Source organism: Nematolebias whitei, chromosome 3 (genome assembly GCF_014905685.2).
Source record: "Nematolebias whitei isolate Nwh7 chromosome 3, NemWhi1, whole genome shotgun sequence".
NCBI classification, from domain to species: domain Eukaryota; kingdom Metazoa; phylum Chordata; class Actinopteri; order Cyprinodontiformes; family Rivulidae; genus Nematolebias; species Nematolebias whitei.
The window spans coordinates 38,795,277-38,811,335 of NC_056500.1; the positions used below are offsets into that span (position 1 = coordinate 38,795,277).

At 41.3% G+C, this 16,059-nt stretch overlaps 1 protein-coding gene across 1 annotated transcript in view; it reads right to left on the reverse strand.

Moving 5' to 3' along the window:
* gpr83 (G protein-coupled receptor 83) overlaps nt 1–14,483 on the reverse strand; it is an 81,076-nt gene extending 66,593 nt beyond the window's left edge. The window contains exons 1-2 of the mRNA XM_037698249.1: nt 14,055–14,483; nt 13,023–13,148 (exon numbers count right to left, since the gene is read on the reverse strand). Coding sequence (XP_037554177.1) covers nt 13,023–13,148; nt 14,055–14,483 — 555 coding nt within the window. The remainder of the gene's footprint in view (nt 1–13,022; nt 13,149–14,054) is intronic.
* Nucleotides 14,484–16,059: the final 1,576 nt, after the last annotated feature.

Here is a 16,059-nt window from a genome sequence, read left to right on the forward strand (position 1 = left end):
ACATGGTTGTTGTTATTAAATGACCCCAATTGGCAGACCAAAAACACGAGGACAACAGGGATACAAAGGTGATAGTTTATTTACAGTGAGGATGTGATCTTGGCTGTGGAAGGAAAAGAAGGAGACGAGTTGAGTGTCTTGATATGGATGGTCTTTGAATAACTGAGATGATTTAATGGTGGTTTGTCTTACGGTTGAATGTGGTTGCAGAAGGTGTTGGAGTGGTGTGAACAGAGAGTTCAGAATCCAGAGAAGGCAGGGAATCCAGCGGGTGAGTATTGATCGATGATGAAGTTTTGGTTGAAGGATCCAGAATGTAGTTTCTTAATAAGAGTTCGTGTGCAGGATTGGCGACCATACACAGCCACGAGGAGACCAGACAGGCAGGACGAACGGGAACTGAACAGACGGGCAGAAAGGCAACAGGTTAGTATAAAACTTGAAATACACTAAGGTTTGGCTGGCTGTCACAATATTACCAAAGGCAATAAATGTTCGAGCGTCGGCTGAACATCTTGTTGTGGCTTAAGTAGAGCAGGAGATGGAGGTGCAGGTCTTGGTAGCAGGTGCAGCTAATCAGCCAATTAGTTGGAGAGAGAGTGAGGAGGTTAAAGGAGAAGGCAGGGAATCCCACACTTTTACTAGTTGTTATATATCGTCCACCAGGCGCTTACTCTCAGTTTTTGTCTGAATTCTCAGAATTATTAACTGACTTATTATTAAATACTGATAAAATAATCATAATGGGTGATTTCAATATTCATGTAGATGTTGAGAGTTATAGCTTAAGCATAGCCTTTAATAATTTAATAGACTCTTTTGGTTTTAACCAAAACGTCCGCACATCTACTCTTTCTTATCATCACACTCTTGATTTAGTTCTGACCTGTGACATAGAGATTAAGGACTTAGTAATAGTTCCTCAAAATCCTATTCTGTCCGACCATTTTTTAATAACCTTTGAGTTTACATTAAGTGACTACACAGTCACTGAGAGTAAATTTCATCTCAGCAGGTGCTTATCAGAAAATGCTGTAACCAAATTTAAACAATCTCTTCCATCAATGTTTTCCTCTGTCTTGCAGAGTAATGCATCAGAGAACAGTGACTTAGATCATCTAGTTGATCATCTTACAACTTCAATGTAAACTTCACTTGATAAAATTGCTCCACTGAAAAAGAAAGTAATCAATCAGAGGAAACTGGCTCCTTGGTTCAATTCTGAGTTACATATGTAGTGAACTAGGCCTCCGACCAAAACCTGTCCTGAAGACCTTCATGGGACAGGAACTGTTATTTCATTGATTTGAATCCAGAAATACAAATTAGCTCATCCAGAGACTGTCTAATTGTATCCTGAATTAATCAATTGAAAGAACACTCTTCTTTTTATATTATCATTACTATTTTACAATATCTTGATAATCAAAAGTAGTTCATATCATTTCTAATGTTGAAGTGAACCACTCATTTTAAATCAACTGTGAAACAGTATTAATGATTTTTTTTAAACCTCATTAGACTTAGAAATCAAGTTGAATGTCTATTTACAAAGTAATTATGCATTTTGATCTTCTGTCTGAATGAGAAGTAGTGATGTCGGTCGAAAGTCAGAGACAGTCAGAAAACAAGTTATTAGAATGGACTGTATTGTTTTTAAACCTAGCAGATGGTAAAAAGAGAAACACCGGCATCTGCGTTTGTCTCACTTCGCCATAACATGTCTCTGTCTGTACTAAACGTTCCTAAACATTCTTGCACCCTCTCTTGACTTTTAATAACCTTCTGACATCACTAGAACCCCTCCCTGTTGGTTGTTTCAACCAATCAGGAAGTACTAAGTGACCGGAAGAGAAGACTCTTTTAAAAGTCGACATTTCCTGGAACTATTCAGTCTTGTAGTCTTCTGAGTCTTGGACCAGTCTTGGAAGAAGTCGGACTCAGTCTTCTCCGTCTTCTCAAGTCTTCTCGAGTCTTCTCGAGTCTTCTCGAGTCTTCGACTCAGTCTTTGACGGAGTCTTCTCAAGCCTTCTGGAGTCTTACACCTCTGAGTGGAAACTCAGACGGAGTCACAGATACTTGCTGTGAACCCACCCGGGCGTAACGCCTAAAACTTCAAAGGAAGCCTGTTTGTTGAACGGAGTAAATCGACACGACTTCTGACAATGACCAGCCGTTTTAACCGGAGACGCTGGAAAGGTAGCGTGCATCGGGACATCTATACCCGAGTTGATCCTCATCTGCCAAGGTAAATAGACGACACGAGTGTCATGCACTAAGTGTACCGGAGGTTTGAGCTGGTGTTGAAAGAAGCATGCTAATTCTGGTCAACAACATACACCTTCCTTCATCCAGCTCCTTTAAACTTCTCCATTCCTTCCTTTAAACTCTTCTATTTTGCCAGTAATCTAGATGCCTTCAGAAATGTTCTGTTGTCTTGTTAGTAAAGAGTGCCAAGTTTTTATTAATCAGAACCAGATCAACAAATCCTTGTGTACATGTTTTGATGTTAAATTTTGATTCTGTTAAATAAATGACCGCATTTATTCTGATGGGTCAAACAAAATAACGTCTCATGTCACTGATTAAACAATGAACACAGTTATCTCGTCACATGGCATTAATTTAATTCAAAAAAGAAAGAACCCGTTGTAAATAATTAATTAGTAGTGAAGGTACAGCAAAGCTGTCCGATGACATACTACTACATTCAGTGGCCCATATGTCCACAGTTAAGCTGTACCCCACCTTTACTACTACACATACTTTAAAGCAGGCATCTAGAAACCAGGAGAGAAAATGGTGCTCTGCTAATGTTGAAGAATTTTATTTAACTTGGAAAGATAGTCTGCTAACATATAAGAAAGCTCTCCGTAAAGCTAGAACTTCATATTACTCATCTGTAATAGATGAGAATAAAAATAACCCTAGGTTTCTGTTTAGTACTATTGCTAGACTAATTAAAAGTCCAATTTCTGTTGAACCATCCCTACAACTATAAGCAGTGATGACTTCATGAGATTCTTTATAAATAAAATGATTTCAATTAGAGAGAAAATTCAAACCATCTTTCCTTCTACTATCTCTAGTCCCCTGTCAAATGAGGCAACTTGAAAAATTTCACTAGAGCCTGATTTGTGTTTGGACAGTTTTTGTCCTGTTGAGCTCTCTGAATTGTCTAAAACAATAACCTCATCCAAACCATCCACATGTCTGCTAGATCCCATCCCAACCAGACTGTTTAAAGAAGTATTTCCACAAATTAATGTCCACATTTTGGATCTACGTAATTTCTCTTTAATGAATGGTTATGTACCACAGTGCTTTAAGGTTGCTGTAATTAAACATTTACTTAAGAAGTCTGACCTTGATTCAGAAATTCTGGCCAACTATAGACCTATATCTAACCTAACATTCATCTAAAAAATTCTAGAGAAAATAGTTGCAGGTCAGTTGCGTGAACATCTACAAAGAGATAATCTGTTTGAAGAGTTTCAGTCAGGGTTTAGAGCTTATCATAGTACAGAAACAGCACTAGTAAAAGTAACTAATGATATTCTCATGGCCTCAGACAATGGACTTGTGTCTATACTGGTCCTGTTAGACCTCAGTGCTGCATTTGATACAGCTGATCACAATATTTTGCTACACATGCTTGAATATTATATTGGGATAAGAGAAACAGCTCTAAAATGGTTTAAATCAGATCTAAATGATAGATTTCAGTTTGTAAATGTAAATAATAAATCGTCTTCATGCACCAAAGTTAGTCACGGTGTTCCTCAGGGCTCAGTGCTTGGGCCAATACTCTTTACTTTCTATATGCTTCCATTAGGTGAAGTTATTAAACAGCATGGGATAAATTGTCATTTTTATGCTGATGACACAAAATTATATTTGTCCAATAAACCTAATGAATCCAGTCAGTTACTTAAACTACAAGCATGTCTTAAAGACATAAAAAACCTGGATGACCCTTAATTTTCTCCTTTTGAACACAGACAAGACAGAAGTTTAGGTTTTTGGACCTGAGCACCTTAGGAATGATTTTTTCAGTCTTTCTCCCTCCTTGGATGGCAATAATCTGTCCTCCAGCTCTAATGTTAAAAATCTTGGTGTTATTTTTGATCAGGCCATGACTTTTCTCACCCACATTAAAAATGTCACTAGAACTGTCTTCTTCCACCTGCGTAATATCACTAAAATTAGAAACATCTTCTCTAAAAAAGATGCAGAAAAACTGGTCCATGCATTTGTCACGTCTAGACTGGACTATTGCAATGGTTTATTATCTGGATGGCCAAATACGTCTATAAAACGTCTTCAGGTGATCCAAAATTTTGCTGCCCGAATCTTAACTGGAGTTAGTAGGAGAGATCACATCTTTCCAGTTTTAGCTTCTTTCCATTGGCTCCCCGTCAAGTCCAGAATAGAGTTCAAAATCTTACTTCTAACCTACAAAGCTCTCAACAACCTAGCTCCATCTTATATTACAGATCTTATTGTTCCATATTTTCCTAACAGAGCACTTCGCTCTCAGACTGCAGGTTTACTTGTGGTTCTTAGAATTTACAAAAACAGAATGGGAGGCAGATCTTTCAGTTATCAGGCTCCTCTCTTGTGGAACCAACTTCCAATCTCTGTCCGTGAGGCTGACACATTGTCCAGTTTTAAAACTAGGCTTAAGACTTTCCTTTTTGCTAAATCCTGTAGTTAGGGTCGGCTTGGGTTTCCTGAGCTGTCCCTTAGTTATGCTGCTATAGGCTTAGACTGCTGGAGGACAAACGGACCACACTTTTCACTCTGCTAATGTCTTTACTCTGCCCAACCTGTTTTGTATTTGTAATTATTTTTTCTATCCTTAACATGTGTTGTTGGTTTCTTTTTGTCTTTCAGATACACCTGGACCTACCATTCTGTGCTCGTCTGTCTCTCCTTTCTGTCCTCTCAACCAGCCGGTCAAAGCAGATGGCCACTTGTCCTGAGCCTGGTTCTGCTGGAGGTTTCATAATTTTAAAAGGGAGTTTTTCCTTTCCACTGTTGCCACTGTGCTTACTCAGGATGGGAGACTGCAACGAAGCCAAGATTCCACTTGTCTGCTGGATTCCTTAGATAGAGAACTTTACTAATTGGCTTTTTATGTATGTGAATGCTCCTGTAAAGTGTCCTGAGACAACTTTGTTGTGATTTGGTGCTATATAAATAAACTGAATTGAATTGAATTGTTTATCAGAGAATGCTGTAACCAAATTTAAAGACTCTCTTCCATTGTTTTCCTCTGTCTTGCAGAGTAATGCCCCAGAGAGCAGTGATTTAGATGATGTTGTTAATAATTTTACAACTTTCATGCAAACTTAAATTGATAAAATTGCTCACCTGAAAAAGAAAGTGATCAATCAGATGAAGCTGGCTTCTTGGTTCAATTCTGAGTTACATACTTTAAAACAGGCATTTAGAAACCTGGAAAGAAAATGGCGCTCTACTAATGTGTAAGAATTTTATTTAACTTGGAGACTCTCCAAGTTAAATAGCTAACGCTATTGCTCCAATAGAGCGATAGCCTGCTAATATATAAGAAAGTTCTCCACAAAGCTTTAACTTGTGGAGACAAATTATTCACCTTTAATAAATAAGAATAAAAATAATCCTAGGTTTCAGTTCATTACTATAGCTGGACTAATGAAAATTCCCATCTCTGTTGAGCCGTGTATCCCAACAGCTATAAGTAGTGATGACTCCATGAGATTCTTTATAAATAAAATTATTTCAGAGAGAAATTCACAACATCCTTCCTACTAGGAGTGGTGGTGCAGATAGTTTAGAATTAGATAGATAGTTTAGAAGATGAGCCTGTGATCGGAAAGTCGCAGGTTCAACTCCCGGTACCGTCAACATCAAAATGTGTGTGGAAAAGGTGGAACACCCACACCGCCCTCTACCCTCATTCGCCTCACTCTGGGCCCCTGAGCAAGGCCCATCTGCTCCCTAAACAGGTCTCTCTTGAAAATGAGTTCTCATAGCTCAATGAGACTACCTGTATAAATAAAGGCTAAATGAAAAAAAAAACCTATTGTTTCCGATTCCCTGTCAGATGAGGCAGTTTTAGAAATATCACTAAAACCTGATTTATGTTTGGACGGTTTTTGCTCTGTTCACCTCTGTGAATTATCAAAAATAAGAGCTTCATCAAAACCATCAGCATGTCTGCTAGATCCCATCCCAACCAGACTGATTAAAGAGGTATTTCCCCTAATTAATATCCCCATTTAGAATTTGCTTAATTTGTCTCCAATGATTGGTTACATTAGAGAGATGACAATTTGTGAGCAGCAGTATGGTTTCATGCCGAGAAAGAGCACCACAGATGCCATCTTTGTTTTGAGGATGCTGATGGAGAAGTACAGAGAAGGTCAGAAAGAACTCCATTGCATCTTTGTGGATTTAGAAAAAGCACATGACAGGGTTCCGAGGGAGGAGGCATGGTATTGCACAAGGAAACATGGAGTGGCATAGAAGTACTGTATGTTAGACTGGTACAGGACATGTATGAGGACAGCAGGACAGTAGTGAGATGTGCAGTAGGAGTGACGGATAGCTTCAAGGAGGAGGTGGGATTGCATTGATGGGGGGGTCTGGGGGTCCTCCCCCAGAAAATTTTGAATAAAGTAGATGCTATTTCCTGCATTCTGGTGTATTTTATTGGTTGTTTAACATCTAGTTTTACCTACATAAGTAAACACTTGGAACGCCTTGGGATTCCCCTGGAGGAGCTGGTCCAAGGGGCTGAGGAGAGGGAAGTCTGGGCCTCCCTACTTAGGCAGCTACCCCCGCTGATGGATGGAAGTAATCACTTGATTCAGTAACTATTTTAGAGCTAATGGCACAACAAGAAGTAACCTGACCAACAGCAGATTCAATGAATTAAAAATATTATATATTCAAAGGTGACGATTTGGTGCCCAAATTAAAATTAAATGCCTGTAACTTTGTTGACTTCAAATGCAACAAGATTATCAGAGTCAGAGTCAGAGTCAGAGTTTCTTTATTGTCATTCGCACCTCATGTGGTACATGTGGTGGAGCGAAATTATGTACACAGGGTCCCAGTTACATCCAACAATAAAATGTCTAAGAAAAACAGTAATAACATCTAAGATATGAACTAAGAATAACATCAACTAAATATACACTAAGCACTCATAACATAAAACATTGAACATCAGCACAAACATGAACATGAGTCTGTGAGCAGATGTGCACGCATGAACACATCAACATTGAAACAGATCAGCAGCAACATGAAACAGATCAGCAGCAACATGATATGGTTTTTCACAGTGATTATTCTAGTTAGAGATTCATGAGTCTAACAGCCTCAGGGTAGAAGCTGTTCCTCAGTCTAGTGGTTCTACACTTAATGCTCCTTAACCTCCTTCCTGAGGGGAGTGGGGCAAAAAGTGTGTGTGCTGGGTGGGTGGGGTCCTTCATGATGCAGGTGGCCCTCTTCCTGCATCTGGAGGTGTAGATGTCTGTGATGGTGGGGAGACTGACTCCAACAGATTTCTGTGCAGCCTTCACCACACTCTGCAAAGCTTTTCTTTCTGCAGCTGTGCAGCCTCCATGCCACACATTGATGCTGGAGCACAGGATGCTCTCCACTGCACACCTGTAGAAGGAGGTGAGGACTGAGCTTCCCAGACCAGCTCGCCTCAGCCGTCTGAGGAAGTAGAGTCTCTGATGAGCTTTCTTGATCAGGCTGGTGGTGTTGTTGCTCCAGCTGAGGTTGTCATTCATGTGTACACCCAAGTACTTGTAGCTGGAGACCACCTCCACCGCAGATCCTCTTATGTTCAGGGGGGTGTAGATGTTTTTGTTCCTTCTGAAGTCCACAATCATCTCCTTTGTCTTCTTCACATTGATGTGAAGGTTATTCTTTCTGCACCAGCTCTCCAGGTGTTCCACCTCTTGCCTGTAGCTGGACTCATCATTGTTTGTGATGCATCCCACCACCGCTGTATCATCTGCAAACTTTACAATGTGACAGCCTGGATGGGTAGCTGCACAATCATATGTGAGCAGAGTAAACAGAAGGGGCTCAACACACATCCCTGAGGAGAGCCAGTGCTGAGGGTTATGGTGGAGGAGGAGAGGTTGTGGATCCTCACTAACTGTGGTCTGTTTGTTAAAAAGTCTAGTACCCAGTTGCAGATGGAGGGGCTTAGTCTTATTATCAATGAATGTTTGCGACAAAGAATTTAATGATTATAACAAAGATTTCTTCAAGAAACCTCCTAATATAAATCATAAAACCATAATGACTTATGCTCATTCTATATTTGTCAAACGGCCTAAATCTCCTAAAGTGAAAGAGAATCATTTTAAAATAATAAATAAGATATATCCTGTAGCCATGTTTCTGCAAAGAAGATTTAAATTTTATGTTGATTTGTGTCTTTTGTAAATCAGAAGATGAATCCCTCAAGCAATGTTTTTGTTCATGTCAATACAAACATCAAACATCAGAAACTGGATTAATTTCATACTCAAAATTCCTTCTTTTAATGCTGATGCCATTTTACTTTATGTGGATAACTTAAGCTCAGCTTTCTCTGATGCCATAAATATAGTCGTACTTATAGCAAAGTACAACATTCACTGTAGTAAGAGGAGGAATAATAAGCCTTCCTTCCTGTTTGATGAACGATTTTAAGTTATACTATTCTTCATTAAGTAGATTAAAAATCTGCAAAACTGCTAAAATCATTTCACAGCAGATAAAAACTTATTGTTTTAATTAAAACAATGTTTCTCAAGAAAAAAAACTGATGAGCTTGTCAGCAGGTAAGGGGTGTTTACCTTGGGAACAAATTGAGTTTGTCGATTGGTCAGTTACTGACACGCCTTCTGAGTTGATTGACAGGTCGCGCCATCGAGGATCCGATTGAAAAAAAAAAAAAGAGAGCTGCAGCAGCCGCGCTGGGAGGAGGCAGGGCTGCACAAATGCAGCGGAAGCGCAGCAGTCTCTGTGCAGCGCAGGGCTCCAAGTAAAGCAGGAGATAACCAGATATTTTGCTTGTGCCTTCACTGCCTTGGGCTCCTTAGAGATCATGGGCCCCTGGGCAGTTGCCCATATGGTTAATCCGGCCTTGGTTGGAGTGAGAACAAAGAACACAGAAGACAGAGTGAGATGGAGGAGGATTTGCTTTAGCGACCCCTGAAGAAAGAAAAGCTGAAAGAAGATGACCTAATCTAACATTAATCTCATAAATCCTCTTTTTTTTCCTGCATATCTCCTAATTCAAAGGTTCAGCTGGTCTCTCAACAACATTGATCAACTTCTCCCGACAGGAGTCAGGGTAAGGAGGACCCTCTTACCTTGACGGAAACAAATTGGATTCATGATGACAACTGCTTTTTTGCCGTTTGGCTGGTGAATTCTGGATTGTCTATAAATTTGTGTGGATGTGTCGAAGCTCAACAGCACTCAGACTGAATTTGTGGAGCTGCAACAGGGAGCTGGAGCAGCTGTTATCAGGACTGCGGACTCTCTAGCAGAACACATGAAGGGGAAATAATCTTGGAGAAGCTGTGAGCTTGACTTTTGGCGTAAAGGATCAATTCGGCTGTTTTTGAGTTCCATCAGAGGAATACATTCCAGCGAGACTTTAAAAAGCAGAAAACAGCAATTAGCAAGTTCTGCCTGACCCAAACTGTGGCCTTGACAGCAGACTTATCTCAACTTCTCCTGGTATGTTTTGAAAATAACAAAGTCACTTTGTCTGTCTTCTCACCCCTCCCTTCCCCAAGGCCATGGACATGTGACAGAGCCTCAACCGAGCTGATGATGAATAACACCTCTCATCTGGACAATGGGGGGGGGGGGGGGGGGGGGGCGGCTCTGGACTATGCTCCGACTTTCCCTTAAAATTCAATGTCTTCACCGGCCTATATGTACATGTATAACGTCTGTTTATGTTGCTTTGCTCTGGTAGGTTTTTTGATGCCTCAAATCGTGCCCTGTCTAGGACACGGCGTGAGAGATCTTTTTTGATACCGTCTCTCCTCATGTTTTCTTCCCTTTTCTCATCCAAGCAAAATATTATTCTGAATAAGAATAATGAGGACCGCACTTTTTATAGTTGCAGCTTCGTGCACTCCGCCCATCTTTCAGACGACTGTACGTACATGTTCCCGTTGTATCTCAGTGCAATGATAATAAAGTTTATTCTGATTCTGATTCTAAATACTTCAAAAAATAGTTACAAATCAATTGTGTGATCATAAGGACAAAAATTATATGTTTGAGGAGTTTCAGTCAAGGTTTAGAGCTCATTATAGCACAGAAACAGCACTGGTGAAAGTTAATGATATTCTCATGGCTTCAGATAATGAACTTTTGTCTATACTGGTTCTGCTACACCTAAGTGCTGCATTTGATACAGTTGATCACAATATTCTACTAAAGAGACTTGAATACGATACTGGAATTACATTAACGGCTTTAAAATCAGCACCCTTTTTCCGTTTTTCAAAGGAAACTACAGAGATTGGAGGGATTCTGTGCGGCACAACCTTTCCTCTTATGACTGCTTTGTTAAGGTGCTGAAGGACCTTGGCAAATATCAGGGTAAAGGTAACTTTTGGATGGTGGATCTGAGCTTTTTTCCCCTGGAGCTCCTGAAGAGGCAGAACATGGCCGTGTCGAGCCAGGACAAGACCATTTTTACTCAGGACCTGGCCCCCTACATCCTGCAGGAGTACAACACAGAATCTGAGCCACCCGCTGATTCTGTCACCTCTCCCTCACCCAAGAGCTCAGGGGAGCACTCGCTAGGCCTGTCGCATTAAACAATAAATCAATTAATCGCATGATACATGAAAATTATCAACCTCATTTTCATTTATCTGCTTTATTGTTACTTCGTGTCTCTTTCTAATGGACACTGGATGACAAAAGGCTCAACTCCGGTGCTCTTCACTGACTCCTCCCTTTCTCTTGTTTCTTTAAAATCTATTTTAATTGTCCAAAATCAGGTTTTTGGATTGTTAAAAGCAGCTAAGATGAGAAGCTAAGCTACGAGCTAAGCTTACAGGCTGACCGCAGGAAAAAAAACTGTTTTGTCAAAGCTCCAAAATTCACAGTTGAAACTCGTGCCTTCATCTAAAAAGTTGTTTTTTTTCTGCAAAAAGAAGCTGAAAAATAATTTACTGATTTTTTTATTAAAAGCATTGTGTGAAAAATGTTATGCTAAAGAGCTCAAACCACAGAGCGTCCACCATAACAGCCCATGTCCCATCAAGGGGCCTCCCTCCCATTTTTTTTAAAGAGACATATTGTTTGCTCCCTCACTATCCATCCTTCGGTTCAAACAGTCCTATACTGCCATCGAGTGGTCAAAAAAGGTACTACACACAAAACCATAATTTCTTCTTAAATTTGACTATTACTAATTATTGTCAAATTTCAAACAATATTATCGTTTAACACAATAATCTCCGAGACAATTAATCGCCCAGCAAAATTTGTTATTGTGACAGGCCTAGCCCTCGCTACCACATGGGGACCAATTTCGACCCAAGCAGGAGTTGTCCTTTGCCATCCACTCTCTTATGCACAGCCTGCAGCCTTCTGCTGCGTCTGTGGATAGAGAGGTGGCTGCCGGGTGAGATGGAGTGCCCTCGTCATGTTTCCTCGGCCCGCAGTGCCTCAGCCATCTCTGTGAGCCCTGCATCCACCACCTCCTCCTCTGATGAGGAATGGGAAGGAGTGCCAGCACTTTGCATCTTCCTCCCAATATTGCATCTAGATTGGATAGTTGTGAGGATTACAGGCCACCGCTTCAAAAATCTTGCACATCCAAACTACTATTAAGTTTCACTGTTCTGAGTCCAGGGCTTTCTCTTCCAAACTGGAAGTCAGTGGTGTTTAACTATCGTCATATAGACGACATAAAACACCATAAACACGTAACACAGCCAAGGGTGGAAATTCCACCTCATTGTCAATGCACAGAACCACTGTCAGGCGGATCAGGAGAGACATGAATACATCATACATGAAATTATATCAGTTTCTGGACCTTTTTCAATACAGCTCAGTTTTTGGCAGTGACTGAGGTTTACTTTTTAGTCCATCCTTTTGCCATCCTCTCAAAAACATGGCAGTCAGGGAGTGACAGACACAAATGTGTGGTGACCACAATGAGCCACTGACACCAGCTTAAAATTGTATTTAGGTCTTGGTCGTATTTTACTCTGCTTATGAGGGTCAGATGTCAAAATGTCTGCTCAGATTGTAGGGATTCACAAGAGAACAATGTATGTTGAATTCCAAGCAGTAACTGCTACAGTATCCTCCAGATTTCCCCAATTGTTATTTTTGTTGTGTTTATAGATTAACCTGCAAGGTCAGTTCTTGTGCAGTCTACTATTATGAACACTAAAAAGTACAATTTTAGTGTAATAAAAACTGCTGCAGGCTCCATGGGCCCAGAGTCTGAACAGTGATTCAGTTTCACCCTCAGTATTAATTATTTGCATTGAACCAGTGAAAACACGCTCAGGAAAAGCAGAATAGCACTAATGGCTGCTTTAATCTCTGAGAAGCGTTGTGCAGCGCTCTGAATGGGCTCAGACAGTTTCATGCCGCCTCACCTCCTCTCTCCTCCTAAGCTGGAGTCTCGGTGCTCCATTACAAATGAAATCTCAGTTTCTAAAACGTGCCTGGGAGAGGGAGGGTGAAGAAGAGGAGCTGTGGAAGATAAACAGTTGCATTCTTCACACCTCGAGGAGGGGTGATTCATTTTTCAGCATCATCAGCTACTTTAACATGTCTCTGATTTAATTCAATCCCATCTGAGAGAAAACATTTATTCTTGTTGGAAAACCTGTAGCTCTGGTGGCATCTCAAAAGGATGTGTCTGAGCTGGAGGAGGATAAAGTTTGAGATGGGAGGAGTGGGGCTGTGGTTTGACTCTGAAACCAAGACGCTGTGAGGGGACTGAGACAAGCGAGGGGACAAACCTGCCGTCGGTCCAAAGCGATGGCAGTGAGGGTGAGGGTGGAGACGTGCAGGGAGCAGTACTGCACGAAGCGGCTGATGTGGCACATGGTCCTCCCAAACACCCAGGTGCTGTTTACGAAGCGGACCTGACGAAACACACAGAAACCACGGCTGTCAAATCATGGACAGCTTCACGTATTAGAAGAACACGCTTTGAAAAAATGCCTTTAAGGTCAGAGATTCAGGGCACTTAGCATTTAGCACAATGCTACAGTTGACTGAGTTATACCCATTTCTGTACTGAGGCGGCCATCTTTAACTGGGTTAGCTCCAAAGATTAACCAGTTTACATCAAATAAATATTTCCAGAAAGCTTCTTTCAAATCTGTCCAGTAGTTCAAGGGATATTTTGCTAACAGACAGACAAATATGACTTGAAATACTGTAGTTAAAGGCAAAATTTAAACACCAATCTTGCCTGATTGTATTGGGGATCAGTCCCAGTTGCACACTAGACTTTATGGTCATACATGTAAAACGCAGAGTTTTACCAATTTCTGCGTTTTCTAAGGTCAGTTGGCTGTGATGGCCATCTTGAATCAGATTGGCTCCAAACAAAGTTTATTTGTTTAATTAAATGATTGCTTCCTGCAAGTTTGAGTGAAAATCATCCAGCGGTTTGAGATATTTTAATAACATGCACAAATGTTATGTGCACCTTTGTCGTAGAAAGTGAGAAAACCTCGATTTGCTGCAGATTCATGTTAAATTAAGGAAAAGACAAAACTATTTTTATTTGCACCTTCGCAAACACACACACACACACACACACACAAAATGCACTAGGTGAAAGTGACGTCACTGCTGCCAACAGAAAGCATCCCTCTGTCTCTTCACTTTCTTTTTTATATTAATAGCACTTAAATGCTCAAGTATCTGAGATGTGTGGAGAGTAAAAAATAAATAAGTTCTGTCCTGCATGAACAAAATGTTTGCAAACATGCTCCCCGGAGCTGAACTCTGAGTAAAAGCTCCGTGCAGGTGAGTCTCACCAGGGTGAAAGGTGTGTTGAGGACGGTGATGAAGATGTCAGCCACGGCCAGGTTCAGGATGAACAGGCTGGTGGAGGACTGGGTGCGCTTGTTTTTCACCACCACATGGCACACCAGCGTGTTCCCGAACAGAGACACCACGATGATGAGGGAGTATGCGGCCACGAGCAGCGCCTTCACGCCGCCGTCCTGCGCCTCCTTCCCGCTGCTCGTCCTGTCGGCCAGGGAGCGCCAGTCCTCCAGCAAACCCTCGTCAAAGTCCAGGAGGAAGAAGCCCGAGAAGGAGGAGGTGCGGTTCCCGGACCGTCCCGACATGTTGAGAAAAGTCTCCGTGCCGGGGAGCAGAGAGGAGTCGTTGATGAGGAGAGTGCGTCCAGCTGAGGCGCCGAGCCACAACAGCGCCGACAGCCAAACACCGGCTGCTGCCATGCTGTCCCTCTGTCTCCAGTCCCCCTGACACCTAGCTGTGTCCTCTCCGGTCCCCCTGAGACCTGTGTCCTCTCCGGTCCCCCTGAGACCTGTGTCCTTACCGGCAGCTGAGCTGCTGCTGGTATCAGCAACAAGTTGGAGCTCCAGCGCGCCTCGTGCGCCTCCTGTGAGGTCCAGGTGGGCTTCTGGTCCTACAGCCTGTGTGCAGGATGAAACCCTCAACTTCCCTTCATTAAAGAGATAGTTCACGTCTTTTAAAGTGGAGGTTCTGTCAAATAATGTCACGAGTAATAAATATCTTACCTGCTTCAGACAGCTCTCATCCATTTAATTTACTCGTGTCTCCTTTCCTGGTCGTCTCTCCAACACTCACTGAGCGAGAGGTGGACCCTGGACATGTCTCCAGTCCATCACAGGGACACAAGAATATTTAGTGTTACCCATTAACCTAACTTGCATGTTTTTGTTCTGTGGGAGGAAACTGAACTATAAACAGAAAACCCGCATGTGCACGAGAGAACAAACTAACTCCACCCAGACTTCTGACTATTTCTTCCCTTCAAAATTTTGAGAATGAAGTTGGAATTTTGTGTTATAAGTCAAAGTTTTAAAAAAAAGTTTGAATTTTGAAATACACATTTTCAGCAAGATTCTATAATATATATATATTATATACATATAAGGGATGCACGATATTGAATTTTTGACCGATATCCAATATGCTGATATGTAAAAACTTATTCGGCCGATAACCGAAACCGATATTTTATATACGTTCCTTTGTCAGAACATAGCCTCTTATTTAGGCTTATTTGTTACAAAAAATGTGCAACAGGTGTAAGAGCTGGTGACATATATTCAGTAACAGCCATATGATATGTAAAGCACTTTAACTTATATTAAATGAAAAGTGTTAAATGTTATTTATTAGCATTAGTCACCCGCGATGCTGTTTCACCTGTGGAGGCTTGTTCCAGGTTCCTAGCTGCAGTGTGGGATCCTCTGCACTCCTGTGCATGAAGGACAGACTTTTTAAGTTCAAAGTTTTTGTCTAGCCATTGTGCCGTAAGACTAATCATGCTAACGGGGCTAACACAACATCCAAATGTCTGTGGTAATACTCACCCAACAAGTCGTGCTATCGTCTGTTAGCTTCTCAATGATGTCAGAAATGACAGCTTGTAACTCGGGTAACGTTACGTCGGAAAAATATCTCTGACTGGGGACGATGTAGCGAGGCTCAACGTAGTCCATAAATTTTCGGAACCTGGCATCCTCAATAACGAAAAAAAAAAAACCTTCCACACCACCAACATTTTGAATTTTCCTCTCCACCGTGAGATCGAGTAGGCGCACGTGACGTCATCGAGTTGCACAGCCGCTGCAACATCATCATGTTGTGCTGCCGCTGCAGGCAAAAACAATGCTTTTTATATCGGCAAGTTATTTTAATGGAATGGCCAATGTCCGATATTGAACTTTAACGCTAATATCGACCGATGCCATGCCGATAATATCGTGCATCCCTAATATATATATATATATATATATATATATATATATATATATATATATA